The 19600-nt window shown below is 45.6% G+C and overlaps 1 protein-coding gene across 8 annotated transcripts in view; it reads left to right on the forward strand.

Annotated features, from left to right (window-relative positions):
- The window catches only part of PPP4R4 (protein phosphatase 4 regulatory subunit 4), a 66182-nt gene extending 47689 nt beyond the window's left edge, over nucleotides 1-18493 (forward strand). Inside the window, exons 17-25 of one of the 8 annotated variants that reach the window (XM_060180963.1) lie at nucleotides 1509-1653; nucleotides 4095-4136; nucleotides 4234-4311; nucleotides 10966-11035; nucleotides 11725-11820; nucleotides 12101-12194; nucleotides 13562-13635; nucleotides 16199-16349; nucleotides 17642-18493. In XM_060180963.1, the coding sequence (XP_060036946.1) occupies nucleotides 1509-1653; nucleotides 4095-4136; nucleotides 4234-4311; nucleotides 10966-11035; nucleotides 11725-11820; nucleotides 12101-12194; nucleotides 13562-13635; nucleotides 16199-16349; nucleotides 17642-17666 (775 nt within the window). In that variant the 3' untranslated portion in view covers nucleotides 17667-18493. Of the gene's footprint in view, nucleotides 1-1508; nucleotides 1654-4094; nucleotides 4137-4233; nucleotides 4312-10965; nucleotides 11036-11724; nucleotides 11821-12100; nucleotides 12195-13561; nucleotides 13636-16198; nucleotides 16350-17641 lie in introns of those variants that run through there. The other 7 variants (XM_060180965.1, XM_060180966.1, XM_060180964.1 and 4 more) reach the window with 7 other exon arrangements.
- Nucleotides 18494-19600: the final 1107 nt, after the last annotated feature.

The following is a 19600-nucleotide window of genomic DNA, read 5'->3' on the forward strand; positions in this document are numbered from 1 at the left end:
TCTGCTCAGAGCTGTTTTCAGAGCAGAGAAATCCAGAGAGGGATCTTCTTTCCCTACTTTTGGTGGAATGAAAGGCAAAATTTTAATGTGCATACTTCTTTTTAAAAACATTATTTATTTCGTTTTGATGAAAGAAATAGAGAGAGACGACAGAAAGGCTCAACTCTGCCTTATGGTGGTGCTGGGGATTGAACCTGAGACTTCAGAGCTTCAGGCATGAAAGTCTCTTGCAGAACCATGATGCTATCTCCCCACCCCATTAGGACTTCTCCTTCTCCTCCTCCTCCTCCTCCTCCTCCTCCTCCTTTTTTTTTTTTTTTTGCCTTCAGGGTTATTGCTGGGGCTTGGTGCCTGCACTACAAATCCACTGCTCCTGGAAGCCATGTTATTCATCTTCGTTGCCCCTGTTTTATCGTCGTTGTGGTTGTTATTATTGTTATTGATGTCGTTGTTGGATAGAAGAGAGAAATGGAGAGAGGAAGGGAAGATAGGGGGAGAGAAAAGCAGACACCTGCAGACCTGCCTCACCACCTGTGAAGTGACCCCCCTGCAGGTGGGGAGCCGGGGGCTCGAACCGGGATTCCCTACACCTGTCCTCATGCTTTGCGACATGTTCCACCGCCTGAAAAGGCAGCTAGGGGTGTCAAGCAGTTGAGAAAACATCCTAAAAATCTAATTCTAGGAAGAGGACTTAACTGTCTCAAGAATATACATTGCATCATCATCATCATCATCTAGCTACAAAGAAATACAGAACACCCCAGAACTCAAGTCAGTCCCCACAGTGCCTGCAGAACCCGGGAAGGTTGGCTTCCCATTGCCTCTGGCAGGTCTCTGGCCAGTTGCTGGTCTGGGCAGCTCTGAAGCCCCCTTTACAGGAAGCTTGCTCTTGCTGCAGCTGCTGCCTGCTCTGGAGTCCTCCGTGGTTCTCTGCCTCATTTTCTTTAGTTCAGTGCTTGAAAATCATATTTTCACTGAAGCTCTCCTTGACTATCTGTTGTAAAATTACAGCCCTCTGGGGGCCAGGTGGTGGTACACCTGGTTGAGTGCACATGTTACAATGCACAAGGACCTGGGTTCGAGTACCCAGTCCCCACCCGAAGGAGGAAAGCTTTCCAAGTGGTGAAGCAGGTCTGCAGGTGTCTCTGTCTCTCTCCGTCTATGTCACCCCTCCCCTCTTGGTTTTTGGCTGTCTCTATCCAATAAATAAAGAAAGATAATACAAAAAAAATATTAAAGTACAGCCCTCTCCCTCTGAGACTCCCTGGTTGCTTTCCTATTTTCTGCTACAATGTAAGCTCCGTACCAGCAGTCCTGGTGTGGGCCTCCCCCATCTCTCAGTAAACAGCGTGGTGAATGCTTGACTAGAGGACAGGCCCTCTAGGCTCATGTTGCTGCTGAGTAACCAGACCATCTGAAACTTGAGCTGCCCGCTTCCTGTTACTATTACTCAGCTTGCCGTGACTCATCCGCTCAAAAGCAAGCAAGCACTGTTGGATTTCTTCCAGAATGAAGCTTTGCTACCTGCTGCCCAAAGTGAAGTCCACCTTGAAGATCCCTGCAGACAAGCACTTACTCCAGCAGTTAGAGATGTGCGTGAGGAAACTCCTGTGTCAAGAAAAAGATAAAGACGTCCTGGCTATTGTAAAAAGAGTAAGTGTTACTCCTGACACAGCGCGTCAGCGTCTTCCATGGCAGCCGTGCTGGTCACACTGGGGCTAGTGCAGTTTGATGCACAGCAAGCTGTGTGTCAGGTGATCCTTGCCGGAGTGGCTGGACTAGTGAGCGAGCTGGTCTGCTGCTTTTAATGGGCACTGAGACCTTAGGCCCATTTTATCCGTTTTGGCATAAACTCCATTAAGAGCTCGGCACACTCAAGGGCTCAGGTAATACTGTTCAGTTAATACTCAGTACTGTTCAGTGAGTACTCAGTTAATACTGTTCAGTTAATATTCAATACTCAGTTTATACTGTTCAGTTAATACTGTTCAGTGAGTACTCAGTTAATACTGTTCAGTTAATACTCAGGTAACACTGTTTAGTGAATACTCAGTCAAATACTGTCCAGTTAATACTCAGTTAATACTGTTCAGTTAATACTCAATACTCAGTTTATACCATTCAGTTAATACTGTTCAGTGAATACTCAGTTAATGTTCAGTTAATACTGTTCAGTTAATACTCAATACTCAGTTTATACTGTTCAGTTAATACTGTTCAGTGAATACTCAGTTAATACTGTTCAGTTAATACTCATTCAGTGCTGTTCATCACCAGACCTGGTAAGCAGTTATTATCCAGGAAGACTTTTTGGTGACATTGAGGAAGTCACATTTGACAGGAACTTAATCCTGCAACTTCCTCAGAGTTAGTTCCCTGTTTGACTTTTAAAGGCTCTTGAACTAAAACCCTTGAATCCCTTAAGTAAGAGGCAAAACCAAACTCTGCATACTTGCTCTGAGGGCCTTCTGATTTCAATACCGTGACGTTGTGTCTTGTAGTTTTTGTTTTGTTCCACTTTAGTCTGTGATTTCATTTGTAGTGGTTGGCAGTGCTGGAAGTCCGAAACTGTGACAATCTGGATTTCTGAAATTAAACCTTAAAAGACTCTATAGTTAACAAAAATTATTCTACGTGATATATTTTTATGAGGCTAAATCAAGTCTTAGCAATCTGAATGTAAACTTCAGGACAGTTTTTGAACATTTATTTATAGCTAGAGAAATCAATTTATTAGCGTATTGTATATTAGTATTGATGGTGACACTTTTCTTTTTTTGCTATAGATTAGTGCTAAATGACACATGAAGGATTTTTAAAAATAAAGTGACTTGATAACAGTATCAGTACACATTTATTTTTACTAAGATGTGAACTCCTCTTTCATCTACAGAAATAGCCCAAAACATATCAAGTGTGACACACACATACACTTTACAACATACATAAACTTGCTTCTGCTAGCCAGTTCTGTGCTGCCATTTAATTATAGAAGTTTACTCAATAAAGTTAACTTGTCAAGAAATAAAAACAGCATGAGAGGATTAGTTAAATTCCTGGAAGGATTTATTAACTCAAACTAATCTGGTAAACAGACACAAAATGACATCACAGAGTTAATGGATAACTAATCTTCAGTGAATTCCCCTGGAATACTTGTATTTTAAATGCAAAGTTACATTTATCCCATGGGGGAGAAAAAGTGTGGTATAATGTTTATAATCTGAGGTACTCATGAGGTGCCTTGAGAGCTACTCAAAACTTCGGGATAAATGTAGAATAGCTGGGCAGGGGGAGACAGCATAATGGTGATGCAAAGAGACTCTCCTGCCTGAGGCTCCACAGTCCCAGGTTCAATTCCCCACACCACCATAAGCCAGAGCTGAGCAGGGCTCTGGTAAACATAAATAAATAAATAAATAAAATAAAAACAGAATAGCTCACTCTAGTTGATGAAAAGTGATTTTGCTTAGAAGGAAGATTTCATGTCATAAATCGTAGAATTTCCATCAAGGCCAGCATGAAACAGCGATTTGAATAAGCACTGTGTTCGCAGTAGATGCCTTTGGCATGTGAAGGTCTGTAGCCTCATTTGATGCTTTTAGTAAGGTTAAAAGTGGGACCAGGTGGTGGCGCACCTGGTTAAGCACTCACATTGCAGTGCAGAAGGACCCAGGTTCAAGCCCCTGGTCCCCTTCTGCAGGGGGAAAGCTTCCTGAGTGGTGAAGCAGGGCTGCAGGTGTCTCTCTGTCTCTCTCCCTCTCTGTCACCCTCTCCCCTCTCCGTTTCTCTCTGTCTCTATCCAATAATAAACAAATATATTTTTTAAAAAATAAGGTTAAAAATCTAAGAGTTCAAATAGATTCTGGATTGAACACACAAAGGCCGACCAACATACAGAGCAGAATTAGGAAGAGCGGTAGAGGCTTTCCCGGTTAGCCGCCTGCATTGCAGGCTGAGCCTTGGCAGCACAGGAGCTCAAACTCGAGGGGGGCAGAGAAGGCTGGCCCAACCACACAGCAGGTCTCCTCTGGGAATCCCACTCTGGGAAATGATTGAATGACTTTGATTAATTCGTGAAACTTCCTTTGTAGACGGTATTAGAGTTGGACAGAATGGAGATGTCTTTGGATGCTGTAAGTACATTTTTTTTTGCCTTCTATTAAAAGAAATATTTAAAACTCGGAAGAAGCTGTTCACTAATGTTCCATGATTTTGCTTTTAAACATTAAGCAGTTTCAGAAAAAAAATTACGAGAAGGATTTGCTGGATCAAGAGAAAGAAAGAGAAGAGCTGCTGCTTTTGGAGATGGTATGTCACTGTGCTCACGGGCTGACAGGGTGTTTACTTTCAGAGATGGTGTGTCACTGTGCTCACGGGCTGACAGGGTGTTTTACTCTCGGAGATGGTGTGTCACGGTGCTCACGGGCTGACAGGGTGTTTTACTTTCAGAGATGGTGTGTCACGGTGCTCACGGGCTGACAGGGTGTTTTACTCTCGGAGATGGTATGTCACTGTGCTCACGGGCTGACAGGGTGTTTACTTTCAGAGATGGTGTGTCACTGTGCTCACGGGCTGACAGGGTGTTTTACTCTCGGAGATGGTGTGTCACGGTGCTCACGGGCTGACAGGGTGTTTTACTCTCAGAGATGGTGTGTCACGGTGCTCACGGGCTAACAGGGTGTTTTACTCTCAGAGATGGTGTGTCACGGTGCTCACGGGCTGACAGGGTGTTTTACTCTCGGAGATGGTGTGTCACGGTGCTCACGGGCTGACAGGGTGTTTTACTCTCGGAGATGGTGTGTCACGGTGCTCACGGGCTGACAGGGTGTTTTACTCTCGGAGATGGTGTGTCACGGTGCTCACGGGCTGACAGGGTGTTTACTCTCGGAGATGGTGTGTCACGGTGCTCACGGGCTGACAGGGTGTTTTACTCTCAGAGATGGTGTGTCACGGTGCTCACGGGCTGACAGGGTGTTTTACTCTCAGAGATGGTGTGTCACTGTGCTCACGGGCTGACAGGGTGTTTTACTCTCAGAGATGGTGTGTCACGGTGCTCACGGGCTGACAGGGTGTTTACTCTCAGAGATGGTGTGTCACGGTGCTCACGGGCTGACAGGGTGTTTTACTCTCAGAGATGGTGTGTCACGGTGCTCACGGGCTGACAGGGTGTTTTACTCTCAGAGATGGTGTGTCACGGTGCTCACGGGCTGACAGGGTGTTTTACTCTCGGAGATGGTGTGTCACGGTGCTCACGGGCTGACAGGGTGTTTTACTCTCGGAGATGGTGTGTCACTGTGCTCACGGGCTGACAGGGTGTTTTACTCTCGGAGATGGTGTGTCACTGTGCTCACGGGCTGACAGGGTGTTTTACTCTCGGAGATGGTGTGTCACTGTGCTCACGGGCTGACAGGGTGTTTTACTCTCGGAGATGGTGTGTCACTGTGCTCACGGGCTGACAGGGTGTTTTACTCTCGGAGATGGTGTGTCACGGTGCTCACGGGCTGACAGGGTGTTTACTCTCGGAGATGGTGTGTCACGGTGCTCACGGGCTGACAGGGTGTTTTACTCTCAGAGATGGTGTGTCACGGTGCTCACGGGCTGACAGGGTGTTTTACTCTCAGAGATGGTGTGTCACTGTGCTCACGGGCTGACAGGGTGTTTTACTCTCAGAGATGGTGTGTCACGGTGCTCACGGGCTGACAGGGTGTTTACTCTCAGAGATGGTGTGTCACGGTGCTCACGGGCTGACAGGGTGTTTTACTCTCAGAGATGGTGTGTCACGGTGCTCACGGGCTGACAGGGTGTTTTACTCTCAGAGATGGTGTGTCACGGTGCTCACGGGCTGACAGGGTGTTTTACTCTCGGAGATGGTGTGTCACGGTGCTCACGGGCTGACAGGGTGTTTTACTCTCGGAGATGGTGTGTCACTGTGCTCACGGGCTGACAGGGTGTTTTACTCTCGGAGATGGTGTGTCACTGTGCTCACGGGCTGACAGGGTGTTTTACTCTCGGAGATGGTGTGTCACTGTGCTCACGGGCTGACAGGGTGTTTTACTCTCGGAGATGGTGTGTCACTGTGCTCACGGGCTGACAGGGTGTTTTACTCTCGGAGATGGTGTGTCACTGTGCTCACGGGCTGACAGGGTGTTTTACTCTCGGAGATGGTGTGTCACTGTGCTCACGGGCTGACAGGGTGTTTTACTCTCGGAGATGGTGTGTCACTGTGCTCACGGGCTGACAGGGTGTTTTACTCTCGGAGATGGTGTGTCACTGTGCTCACGGGCTGACAGGGTGTTTTACTCTCGGAGATGGTGTGTCACTGTGCTCACGGGCTGACAGGGTGTTTTACTCTCGGAGATGGTGTGTCACGGTGCTCACGGGCTGACAGGGTGTTTTACTCTCAGAGATGGTGTGTCACGGTGCTCACGGGCTGACAGGGTGTTTTACTCTCAGAGATGGTGTGTCACTGTGCTCACGGGCTGACAGGGTGTTTTACTCTCAGAGATGGTGTGTCACTGTGCTCACGGGCTGACAGGGTGTTTTACTCTCAGAGATGGTGTGTCACTGTGCTCACGGGCTGACAGGGTGTTTACTTTCAGAGATGGTGTGTCACTGTGCTCACGGGCTGACAGGGTGTTTTACTCTCGGAGATGGTGTGTCACTGTGCTCACGGGCTGACAGGGTGTTTACTTTCGGAGATGGTGTGTCACTGTGCTCACGGGCTGACAGGGTGTTTTACTCTCGGACATGGTGTGTCACTGTGCTCACGGGCTGACAGGGTGTTTACTCTCAGAGATGGTGTGTCACTGTGCTCACGGGCTGACAGGGTGTTTTACTCTCGGAGATGGTGTGTCACGGTGCTCACGGGCTGACAGGGTGTTTACTCTCGGAGATGGTGTGTCACGGTGCTCACGGGCTGACAGGGTGTTTTACTCTCGGAGATGGTGTGTCACTGTGCTCACGGGCTGACAGGGTGTTTTACTCTCGGAGATGGTGTGTCACTGTGCTCACGGGCTGACAGGGTGTTTACTCTCAGAGATGGTGTGTCACTGTGCTCACGGGCTGACAGGGTGTTTTACTCTCAGAGATGGTGTGTCACGGTGCTCACGGGCTGACAGGGTGTTTGCTCTCAGAGATGGTGTGTCACTGTGCTCACGGGCTGACAGGGTGTTTTACTCTCGGAGATGGTGTGTCACTGTGCTCACGGGCTGACAGGGTGTTTACTCTCAGAGATGGTGTGTCACTGTGCTCACGGGCTGACAGGGTGTTTTACTCTCAGAGATGGTGTGTCACTGTGCTCACGGGCTGACAGGGTGTTTACTCTCAGAGATGGTGTGTCACGGTGCTCACGGGCTGACAGGGTGTTTACTCTCAGAGATGGTGTGTCACTGTGCTCACGGGCTGACAGGGTGTTTTACTCTCAGAGATGGTGTGTCACGGTGCTCACGGGCTGACAGGGTGTTTACTCTCAGAGATGGTGTGTCACGGTGCTCACGGGCTGACAGGGTGTTTACTCTCAGAGATGGTGTGTCACGGTGCTCACGGGCTGACAGGGTGTTTGCTCTCAGAGATGGTGTGTCACGGTGCTCACGGACTGACAGGGTGTTTGCTCTCAGAGATGGTGTGTCACTGTGCTCATGGGCTGACAGGGTGTTTTACTCTCAGAGATGGTGTGTCACGGTGCTCACGGGCTGACAGGGTGTTTACTCTCAGAGATGGTGTGTCACGGTGCTCACGGGCTGACAGGGTGTTTGCTCTCAGAGATGGTGTGTCACTGTGCTCACGGGCTGACAGGGTGTTTTTTGTTGATTGTGCTCTGACATTAAGCTTACTGGCTAGAGAGGAGTTCTGATCCTTTGATTCTGTTCTCTTCCAGACTGAAGGAAAACTCCAGCTTCAGTGGCGTCTAGCTGCTGTGCAGTTGATTGCGTATATTCTGTGTGCATTGCTGGATGAGCGTTGGTTGTTGTATGGCTTATCCACGAGACCATACCACCACCAAAACCACTAGATATTTCCTCATGTCACATAATGCGCTTAAAAAAATCTTTTTACTTATTTATCATTAGAGACAGAGAGAAATTGAGAGAGCAGAGGAGATAGAGATAGGGAGAGAGACAGAGAGACAGCAGCCCTGCTTCACTCCTTGTGAATCTTTCCCCGTACAGGTAGGGAGCAGGGGCTGGAACCCTGGCCCTTGTGCACGGTAATGTGTGTGCTTAACCAGGTGCACCACCGCCTGGCCCCTATAATGCACAGTGTTTGTCAGATGCACATTGCGGAGCTGTTTTCTTCGAGTCTGTGACTAAGATTTTTTCATTCATTTAAGAGTACCACTTGAAGAGCAGACGTTTTTAATTTTAGTGAAGTACTTTCAAAATTGTTGATTTTTCTTAAAATGCTTGCCTTTTTTTTTTTTTTTGGTCCTAAGAATCTTGCAAATTTGTGGGTTTTTTTTTTTTTTCTGTCTTCCTCTAATAAATTTAAAGCTTAGTTTTGCATTCAAGTCTGTGATACATCTCAAGCTGACTTTTTATTCCTGGTTTTCTTTTTCTATATTTATATTTATCCCAGCATCACTTGTTGAAAATTTGCCTGAGTTCTCCATTGCATTGTCATCATAATGTCTTAAACAAATTAAATGTCCAATATGTGTGTGTGTGTGTGTGTGTGTGTGTGTGTATTTCTGTTTTTATTGTGATATAACAAATTAGTTTCAGGTACATGGTATGATTATTTGATATATATATATTGAGATATATAATTATATATAATATAGTATAATATAATTATATATAATAATATAATATATAATATATATAATAAATATATATTATATATAATAATTATATATATGTATATATATATATATATTGAGATTGACCACCACAATAAGCCTCTGTGTGTGTTTCCTGAACATGTATGTTTATCTTTTGGCAATACCAAATCGCCTTGTTCAGTTTCTGTGAGAAGCCTGGTGAAATTCTGTCCACCCAGCTTGTTCTGTCAGTCAGCTTGGAGAATGTCCCTCTGAATACTCAATCTTCTCATCTATCAACACTGGCTGCTGCTCTCCCGCCCCCCACTACCACCACTACTTGGCTCTGGTTTATGATGGTGCAGGGGATTGAACCTGGGACTTTGGAACCTCAGGCATGAGAGTCTGTTCGCATGACCATTATGCTGCCTGCTCTGTTTCTCTAGTTCTCTTTCTTAGTAACTTTTGTGTTGTTGATATAGAGTTCAGGGAAGGCCTTTGTTAGATTTATCCCTAGGCATTTTATGGGGTTTTTTAATGGAATGATTTTTTTTTTTTTTGCCTCTAGGGTTAGCACTGGGGCTCTATGCTGGCTCTACAAAGTCACCCAAGTCACCACTGCTCACAGAGGCCACCCCACACCCCCATTTTACTGGATATGACAGGGAGAAATTGAGAGGGGAGGGGGACATAGTGAAGGAGGGAGAGAGAAAGAGAGACACCTGCAGACCTGCTTCACTGCTTGTGAAGCATTCCTCCGTGCAGGTGGTGAATGGAGTTCAAACCATTGCCCAGCTCCTGTAATGATAATTTTTTATTATCTTTATTTATTTATTGGATAGACACAGCCAGAAATTAAGAGGGGGGGGGAACAGATAGGGAGAGAGACAGAGAGACATCTGCAGCACTGCTTCACTACTTGCAAAGCTTTCCCCCTGCAGGTGGGGACCAGGAGCTTGAATCTGGGTCTTTGCGCATTGTAACATATGCACTCAACCAGGTGCTCCACCACCCGGCCTCAAAATAGTAATTTTTAATTTCACTTTATTTATTTATTTTACAGAGACAGGGAGAAATCAAAAGGGAAGAGGGAGCTAGTGAGGGAGATAGAGAGAGCACCTGCAGCTCTGCTTCACTCAAGAAGCTTCCTTCCTGCAGGTAGGGACCGGGGACTTGAACCTGAGTCCTTACCCATGCGCTGCTGGGGACTGAACTCAGGGATTCATGCTTGAGAGTCTAGTTTTTAATTTTTTTTATTATTTATTTTCCCTTTTGTTGCCCTTGTTTTGTTGTTGTAGTTATTATTGTTGTTGTTGTTGATGTCCTTGTTGTTGGATAGGACAGAGAGAAATGGAGAGAGGAGGGGAAGACTGAAAGGGGAAGAGAAAAAGAGACACCTGCAGACCTGCTTCACCGCCTGTGAAGTGACTCCCATGCAGGTGGGGAGCCAGTGGCTTGAACTGGGATCCTGACCCTGGTCCTTGTGCTTCGCGCCACTTGCACTTAAAGCGCTGCACCACCGCCCGACCTTGAGAGTCCAGTTTTTATACACTGTGCCACCACCTGGGCCACTTTCTCAATATTTTAAAAATATTCCAGGGACTGGGGAGACAGCATAATGGTTATGCAAAGAAAATTTCATGCCTGAGACTCCAAGTTCTCAGGTTCAATCCCCAGTACCACCATAAGCCAGAGCTGAGCAGTGCTCTGGTGTCTCTCTCTGTGTATCTCTCATTTAAATAAATAAATAGATAAGTAAATATTTAAAAAATTCCAGAAAATGGAAGTGAACAAGAATAAAAAGTATCTTTCTGATGGGAATCAGTAAACATCTTCTAGAAAACAGAAGCTCATGATAAAGATGATACAAAACTCATTTCTTTAGTTTGACAGGCCCTCCAAGGGTACAATTCTGAGTAGGTTAAAAAGGGGGGGGGAAGCTATGACAGCAATCCTTAGACCATCATTTTCCCAATCAAGTAAACACACACACGAGAGAGAGACACACACACAGAGAGAGATCTCTAACATTTTTAGATATTAATTTGGAAAGAAAAAATACTTCTTTAATGTATTTTATAAGATCTGCTTATAAAATTAAAAATACTTATATCTTTAAGAAATAGAATGATTTTTCCCACTAGAGTAGTTTTCTAGATCTACTTCTGCTGATTTTTAATGCCAAGATCCTGTTTTAATACTAGGAACAATTAGAGAAAGAGAAGCAACAGAATGATGGAAGGTCCATGAGTGAAAAAACCCTTGAAAAGAAACGTAAGTAATTTCCCTGTGTGTTCAGCACTCAGTCATACTTTTTCGTCAAGAGAAATTGGTTTTCAGATAGACCCCAGAGCCTCAGATGTGAGTCTTTTGCACACCTCCCAGCTCCTTTACAGTCACTGTACAAAGGATTCAAAAGGTTGTGCAGAATTTTCACTGGATAGGGAAGATTGCCTCACTTTCTGTCTTCTTCTTTTGAATGTTGTTTTCAAAACTTGGTCACTGAAAAAATAGCTTGGAATAGTTTGAGTTAGTAAGTGTGTAACCCTTTAACAGAAAAAGCTGGGTGGGGGTAGACTGCATAAATGTGTGGAGGGAGATAGCATAATGGTCATGCAGACTTTCCTGCCTGAGGCTCTAAAGTCCCAGGTTCAATCCCCAGCACCTCCATAAACCAGAGCTGAGCCCTGCTCTGGGAAAGAAAGAAAGAAAGAAAGAAAGAAAGAAAGAAAGAAAGAAAGAAAGAAAGAAAGAAAGAAAGAAAGAAAGAAAGAGAGGGAGAGAGAGAGAAAGAAAGAAAGAAAGATGAAGCTTAAATTTACTCACAGCAATAATACCTTGAAATTGAGCCCTGAGTGACTGAGATGAAGCTATGTAGCTGGAAAACGTGGGTATCTGGCCGAGTGCTGCTCAGCCAGGCAGATGGGTGTGGAGGTGCCTGGAAACTGAGGACGGCACAACAGACTTTGTTTCAGGCAGAGAAATGAAAACACCAGCAGCTCTGCCCAAGAACACCCCCACTGCTGTTCCTGGACCCTCTTCTGGCACCCCGTCAACAAGTAGGAAATGAGTTCAGTTTGTGCCCTCCCAAACTAACTACAGGGACAGATTATTCTGAAACACCTTGTGCCTTGTTGCTAGTTGTGCTGAGAGCTCCTTCTGCTGGCGGGTGTATGGGGGTGGGGGTGAGTCCTGCAGCCAGCTCACTGTGAGGCCAGCGGGCCAGAACCCTGAGGGCTCTGCCAAGAATGGGGTGATGGGAAGAAAGGGGGTGGGGGGCAGGGCTGGGCGAAAGGATGAACTGAACAATGGCGCTTTCCCCTCTGCTCATTGCTCTAGGCAAAGAAGTCAGGAAATCCAAACTGATCCGAAGCCAGTCTTTTAACAGTCAAGCTTTTCATTCTAAATATGGCAACTTAGACAAGTGTGCTAGGTAGGTACGGGCTGTCAGATTTTCACAGCTCAGCTTAATTTTATTCTATAGTCCCTTACTCCGACTTGTGCAGAGTATGTGCATTTTTACAAAAATCGGGATTAGGGGACCAAGTGGTGGCTCAGTTGGTAGAGCAGACATGTCACAATGTGGAAGGACCTGGGTTCAAGCCCTTGGTTCTCACTTGCAGGGGGAAAGCTTCATGAACGGCGAAATAGTGGTAGAGGTGTCTCTCTTTCTCTCTCTGTCTCTATCTCCTCACCTCTCAATTTCCCTCTGTTTCTACCCAATAAATAAAGTATTTTTAAAAATTGGAATTAATTCTGAAATTTTTGTAGGCCAGTCATCTGTAAAGGTTCTCTGTAAAGATTGTTTGTTTATAGTGGTCTGACATTTTGTACGAGGGTATCCCGCTCTCCTGACATTCCAAGACGAGCATACGGCTCAGGTGTCATCTTGGGAAGGAAGTGCTGCTGTCACTTGCCACTGAGCTTCTCAGCGGGCATGGAAAGATCCCATTTGGAAACGGATGTAGGTCTCCGCTTGTTACTGTAAAGAAGCCACTGGCATGTTTCAGGGATAAAGCGAAGCCAATAAAGTTGCTCTGACAACAGATGAATGTTTCCTTTACCCTCTGCCCAGCAGACAATATTATAAAGATTTAAGGTTAGGGGAGTCATCGGCTGGCCAAGTGGCTCACTTGGATAGAACCCTGCTTTGCCACCCGTGCAACCCAGGCTCTAGCTTGGCCCCACTGCATTGAAGGCAACTTCAGAAAAATCATGATGTATGAAAAAAAGACTTTTCTTTTATTAAAAGTAGATTACTCAGGGGGCAGGCACTGGCAAGCCGGGTGGAGGGCACACGTTACCAAGTGCAAGGACCTGGCTCCAGCCCCCACTCCTCACCTCCAGGGGAAGCCTTGTGAGCAGTGAGGCAGTGCTGCAGGTGTCTCTTTTTCTCCCTCTCTTCCCTCTGGATTTTCTCTGTCTCTAGCCAACAAATAAATAAAGTATTAAAAATATCTTATTATGGTTTTAAACTATGCTTTTCATGGTCACTAGATCTACTTGTAGTTTTTAGGCAAAGGGTCATAGTAAGATGGACAAAAGAGGTTAGAACCGAAGGTCACATTATTTCAAGAAAACGTTATACCCCTGACCAGTCTTGGCTGAGCTCAGAAGAACAGATGATAGTCTGACGCAGCGAAAGATTGAGGAGGTACTCCTAAGTCAGACCAGTCAGCCACTGTGATGTACAGAGTGTGTCTGGGAAGTAGAAAAGCATTACATATTTTAGAAAAGATGGGTGAGTGGGGTTGAGGGAAACCTGCTTTTGTATATAAACTAAGTCACGCTCTTTTCCAGTAAAAATCCTACAATGGCTTACACGTCTTCTGCCTCAGGGTTAGCAAAGACTTCTGCTATGATCTCACTAACTGGTAAGTGGAAACCAGGACTCTAAGATTACTTTCATTAAGTAAGATTTCCTTTCAGTGGCCTACCTGTCTGTATAAACATTGTCTTTATAAATTTGTTTTGAAAGAAACCTGAGAGTTGGACAGTTAGGCAGTTACTGCTTTAGGGCGTCCACGTTTCTTGAAGTTAGATCTGTAAGTAACAAAACCGTTGTTTCCTTTTGACAAAGACATACAATCTTTATGAGGACAACATACTTTTTAAAAAAAATATCTATGTATTCCCTTTTGTTGCCCTTGTTGTTTTATTGTTGTTGTTATTGATGTCGTTGTGTCAGATAGGACAGAGAGAAATGGAGAGAGGAGGGGAAGACAGAGAGAGGGGAGAGAAAGACAGACACCTGCAGACCTGCTTCACCGCCTGTGAAGTGACCCCCCTGCAGGTGGGGAGCCAGGGGCTCGAACTGGGATCCTTGCTCTTTGTGCCACGTGCGCTTAACCCTCTGGGCTACCGCCTGACTCCTGAGGACACAGACTTTGAGAGCCTTCTTCACAATAGAGAGCCACCTCTGTGGGAATTGTGGGTGTATGGAAAGTTCAAGCAAAATCAAAAAAGAAAAGAGTCTGGAGAGCCCTGTTTCAGATGTTGAGAGAGCCAGATGTGTATGTCGACAGTCAGTCTGAATGACCTCACCTGGAGCTGAACTCCCACCTTCTGCACCTCATAAGAATTTTTTTACCCATACCCCCAGAGGGGTAAATGTTCAGGGAAGATAGCCAGAGGGCTCTGAACTCCAACTCCATCAGGACCCAGAGAGGAGGAAAAGAAGGGGAAAGGGGAAGGACACTCAGAAGTAGTATGTGTGACTTAGGAAGAGAAGGCAGGACCATGGAAAAAGTGGGCAAATAAGGGGCCCGGGGGTTAAGCGCACATAGTATGAAGTGCGAGGACCCTTGCTTGCAAGGATCTCAGTTTGAGCTCTCAGCTCCCCGCCTGAAGGGGGGGGTCTCTTCACAAGTGATGAAGCAGATCTGCGGGTGTCTATTTTTCTCTCTCCTTATTTTCCTCTCTTCTCTCAATTTCTCTCGGTCCTATCCAATAACATGAAAGAAATGGCCTCTAGGAGCAGTGAATTCATAGTGCAGGCATACAGCCCCAGTGATAACCCTGGCAGCAAAAAAAAAAAAAAAAGTGGGCAAATATATAAATATAGACAGATGGTCATAGAAATAATAATCAACCCATATCTGTGACCTTGGGTTTCCAATAGAGGGAATGGGGACACAACTCTGGCAGTGGGAAACATGTGGAATTATACCCGTTATCTTAGAATTTTGTAAATCAATATTAAATCACTAATATAAAAAATACAGGTTGAATGAAATATCTCTTAAGTTTCTAGGCTAGAAAAAGGTTCCTGTTGTGTATTATCATTTCTTACATGATGAAATATCGACGTAAATGTCACAATTACTCAACTGTAAAGAGAAATTGAAGAAGCTTGTTTAGCATATATATTGTGTTCATATAGAGAAGATATTTTTTTTTCCTTGTGGGACTTAAGATAGTCCTCAAGGTGATGACATCTTTTGAGATAGCTTTTAAAACAGGCTGGCATTTTGACAGGCAGAGGCAGGCATGAGGTACTGTTCTGTGCAGCTGTCTGCTGTGGCAGACACAAGAGGGCCAGGCAGTGGCACACCTAGTTAAGTGCACACATTGCAGTGCACAAGGACCCGGGTTCAGGCCCCTGGCTACAGGGGGGAAGCTTCACAAGTGGTGAAGCAGGGCTGCAGGTATCTCTCTCTCTCCCTCTCTATCTCTCCTTCCCCTCTCAACTTCTCTCTGCCTCTATCCAATAAGAAATAGAGGATTGTAAGTTCTTCGAAAGCTGTTTTGTCAGGTTAGGTTTTGTGTTGAGAGCAGGACAGTCTTAAAACAGCTGCCTCTTCACCCATGGTTGGTGCATTTTAGAAACAGCTAGATAGGCTGGGTGGTGGTGGCCCTGGTAGGGAGCCCGTGACCATGCACAGTGCTCAGGGCTCAGGCCTCTGGTCCCCAACTGGGGAGGCTTCACAGATGGTAAAGCAGCCCTGCAAGCCTGCCTGTTGCCCCTCTCCCTCCCGTCTTTGTTTCTGCCATACAACAGGGAGACGGGTACATCGCGTAGGGCCTGGGCCCCAGTGATAATAACCTTGGTGGCAATTTTTAAAAATAGTCAAATAAAATTTTTCCTCCACAAAAAAAAAAAGAAAGAAATACAGGATTAAGAAAACTCTTTAAAAAGCACTTCGTGTATGATCCCACTTATATACAACTCTAGAAAATACAAGCGGACCTAGAGTGTCCCCTGAGGCATCTAGGAAGGGGAGGAGCAAGGACAGGAGGACACGTCTGCAGTGATAAGCCTGGTTTGTGGAGGCCTTCACGGGCTGCAGTCAACGTCTCACCTTGCCTGCTGTGTACATGCCGCACCTTAGGTGGTTTTAGAAAGAAAAGCGGAAGTGCTCGTGAACCTTCCTTCTGTAAGTGACACCTGTCCGGGTGGATTCAGTGTGTCTGACCGTGTACCCGCCTTCCTTGCAGATGACTCGTTCTGGACTCCTCGGAATGCCAGCAGTGCTCCAGCCACCTTTGCTTCCAGTGCGCCCCTCCCGAGCACCTCCCGGGGGACAGCAAACCCTGTGGACATCAAGAGTGCTGGCAGTAAGGACATGCAGCCTCGGAAAGCTGCCCTGTAAGTGCCCAGCCCAGCCACTCTCTCCCCAGCTACCTCCCTTCCCACTTCAGTGTCCACAGAGCATGGCAAGAGTCCGCAGTGGGGACTTACTAGGAATTCAAGGAGAGGGTTAGGGAGCTAGCATAGTGCTTATACAATAAGATTTTCATGCCTGAGGAAGAAAGAAAGAAAAAGAGATTCATTTTCACACATGCCTCTGGGAGTTAGATACTTTCTGAATGATTGTATTTTTGAGGGTAGAATTTTGATGGGTAATGCATTTATTTTGAAACCTCTAGTCTAAGTGCTATTTTAAGGTGATGTTTTGAGTTTCTGTTATTTTCTTTTTAAAACTTTAATTATCTTCATTTGTTGGACAGACACAGAAATTGAGAGGGGAGGGGGTAACAGAGAGGTAGAGAGAGAGAGATACCTGCAACCCTGCTTCATCACTTGTGAAGCTTTCCCCTGCAGGTGGAGACTGGGGGCTCGAACTCAGGTCGTTGCTCATTGTAACGTGCGCTCAAGCAGGTGTGCCACCACCTGGCCCCAATCTTATGTTCTTTTCTGCCCTTCTTGTTCCACAAGAGAAGTTTGAGGATCTACTTTCCCCCCCCCCACTTAAGGCACTTCTAAACTCTAGTTTGTGGTGATGTGTAGGGAATTGATTGAACCTCAGAGTGTAGGGAATTGATTGACCTCAGAACCTCGGGCATGAGTGTCTATTTGCATAACCATTATACTGTCTCCCCTGCCTGATTTTTGTTTTTATTTAATGAAAAAAAAAAAAAAAAGAAAGTAGGTAGAGACAGGCAGAGAGAGAGTGAAAGAGACCACAACACTGACGCTTCCCACAAAGTAATTTCAGAACGTCTGTCTTCGTGATCTCAGTTCTGGCTGCCTGAATGACTCTGCACAGCACAGGTCGCCTCTTCCCTCTTCCCTGTGTCTCAGTGGTGTCCCCCCAGTGTTGACGGACATCAGTCATAAGTGTTCCCACATGGTAGCGTGTGTCTCCTCAGGCATATATTTAAGGCTATTTCCTCCCATTACAGTTATTTAAAAATGTAGGGAAAGGATGAATGAGTGGAACTGAATGCTCTGTCAGGTGCGTGCGAGGGTTCGGTAATCAGAGGTGACTGTAGTGAGCTTGAAGGCGAGAGCCACGTGTTCATTTTATCTGCGTTCTCATCTGTCGGTTTATTCAAAGTAGACTATATTTATCTTTTCAAGCATAGGATGGATAAGATTTTTCATGGTTTTTTTTCCCCCTCTCTTCCTTTCTCCTTCCCATCCCTTTTCTTCCAAAGAAAATCCAGAAAATCCAATCCTTAAATCACCTGCATGATGAAAGAGGCAAAACAAAGGCGCCTGGAGGCAACGCACCTGGTGGGAGTGGGAGAAGCTCTGCAGTGGCTGGGCCTTGGTTTTTTTTTTTTTTTTTTTTTTTTTTCCAACAAGTGGAAAAGAGACATAAAGGCAGCTGATGCTAAACTCTCCATGTTAGAAATTCGATTCCCTAGGAGGTATCACATGCGCTTCTCGAGTAATAATGTGGCCAGGGAGTTCTAATATTGTGGAAATAATAAGTGGAAAGGGTACAGCACTTGCCCACTGTGACTCGGCCTTGAGTGGAGCCCAGGCCTTGCAAGCTTTACCTTTGGCTAGGAAAATTCTACAAGGATTTCGGGTAACTTTTCTCCCCAACTACCTAAAGAATGATCGATTGATGATTTCCTAGGAGGATTTATTTTATAAATACTTTGTTTACATTTCAGGTTGTTTTTATCCTGACTTATTTAGAATGATGACTCTAGTTTGAACCAGCTGTTATCCCAAGCTATCATGCCTAAGCTCTGTCAACAGCATCTCTGTGTACCACTGCACATCTGTCCATCCGAGTCTGCCTGTGGGACACATACAGTTCTTAAGTGTGAAATGCCAGTTCTTGAGATGAACTGTCTGAAGCTATTGTCAGCTTCTCTATTTCAAAATGCAATCAGCATAGAACTATATTGATATTAGAGATATTTGTTTTTTTAAGTATATTGATGTATGATAAAGATGATCTAATTTGTGAATGCACATGTGTGTGGTTACTTTTTATAATGTGAAATAATGAATAATGGATTTACTCAAAAATAAAACATAGGTTAACGAGATACCTGTGTTTGTGAGAAAAGTCTTAAGTACTTTGCTTTGGTTTTCCTCCTGTGGTGAAAGTGTGAGGCAGTACGCTTTTACTTGGTGAGGAAAGAGTCCGACATCAACTCTGAATCACTCAGGAAATGGAGTCGGTGTGAGACTTTCTCAGGTTGTGTTTGCCCTTTTTCTTTTGTATGTTCTTTTGGCTGCTTCCAGTGGTTCTTGAGAGGCAGCTGGCTAGTTCACTCACTCTCTTTCATGCGAGTTCCTGCGCGGTGACTTAGCACATGCCTTGTGGCTTGAGCTCAGTGCTCAGGTGGTGTCTCCTAGAGTCCCTCTTGTGGACTGGTGATGCTGTGCCCACAGGGACATGGGTGCAGAATGCTTTTTCCACCACTCAGATTTACATTTAGCATCTCCTCTGTTGCTTTAAATAAAATGAAAAAACGTGGGTGTGTGTTTGTTCCTAATAAATGGAGCCAAATGAGAGGCCTTTAAAGGAGAAGAGAAGGGAAGGGGAGGGGACGGGAGGGAAGGGGAGGGGAGGGGAGGGAAGGGAAGGACTGTAACCTGACAGAGAAGAGTCACCACGGTCACAAGCCCAGGAGCATTACACACCCATGGTCATCTTGTTCCCGGACACCAAATTGCCATGACTGCAGCCAGTCAAAATGACTCACGGAAATTCCTGCCCCTCATACACAGAGAACTCAGCAGTCTCTAGAATCACCAACATGCTTTTCAGAGGGACTCTGAGGACAGACATGACAGCAGAGTGAAAATGCTAACACTGGTGGCTTGCCTCATCTATCTTGATTTACTCTGGAGATGAGATGGATCCTCTTAGAAAAAGTCCTCAGCTGGGGGCCGGGTGGCAGCACAGCGGGTTAAGTGCACATGGTACAAAACGCAAGGACCAGTATAAAGATCCCATTTCAAGCCCCCGGCTCCCCACCTGCAGGGGGGTCGCTTCACAAGCAGTGAAGCAGGTCTGCAGGTGTCTATATCTTTCTCTCCCCCTTTCTGTCTCCCCTCTTCACTCCATTTCTCTCCATCCTATCCAATAACAATAATAACAAAAGTGGAGAAAATGGCCTTCAGGAATGGTGGATTCGTAGTGTAGG

The sequence above is a fragment of the Erinaceus europaeus genome, chromosome 22, assembly GCF_950295315.1.
Source record: "Erinaceus europaeus chromosome 22, mEriEur2.1, whole genome shotgun sequence".
NCBI lineage: Eukaryota > Metazoa > Chordata > Mammalia > Eulipotyphla > Erinaceidae > Erinaceus > Erinaceus europaeus.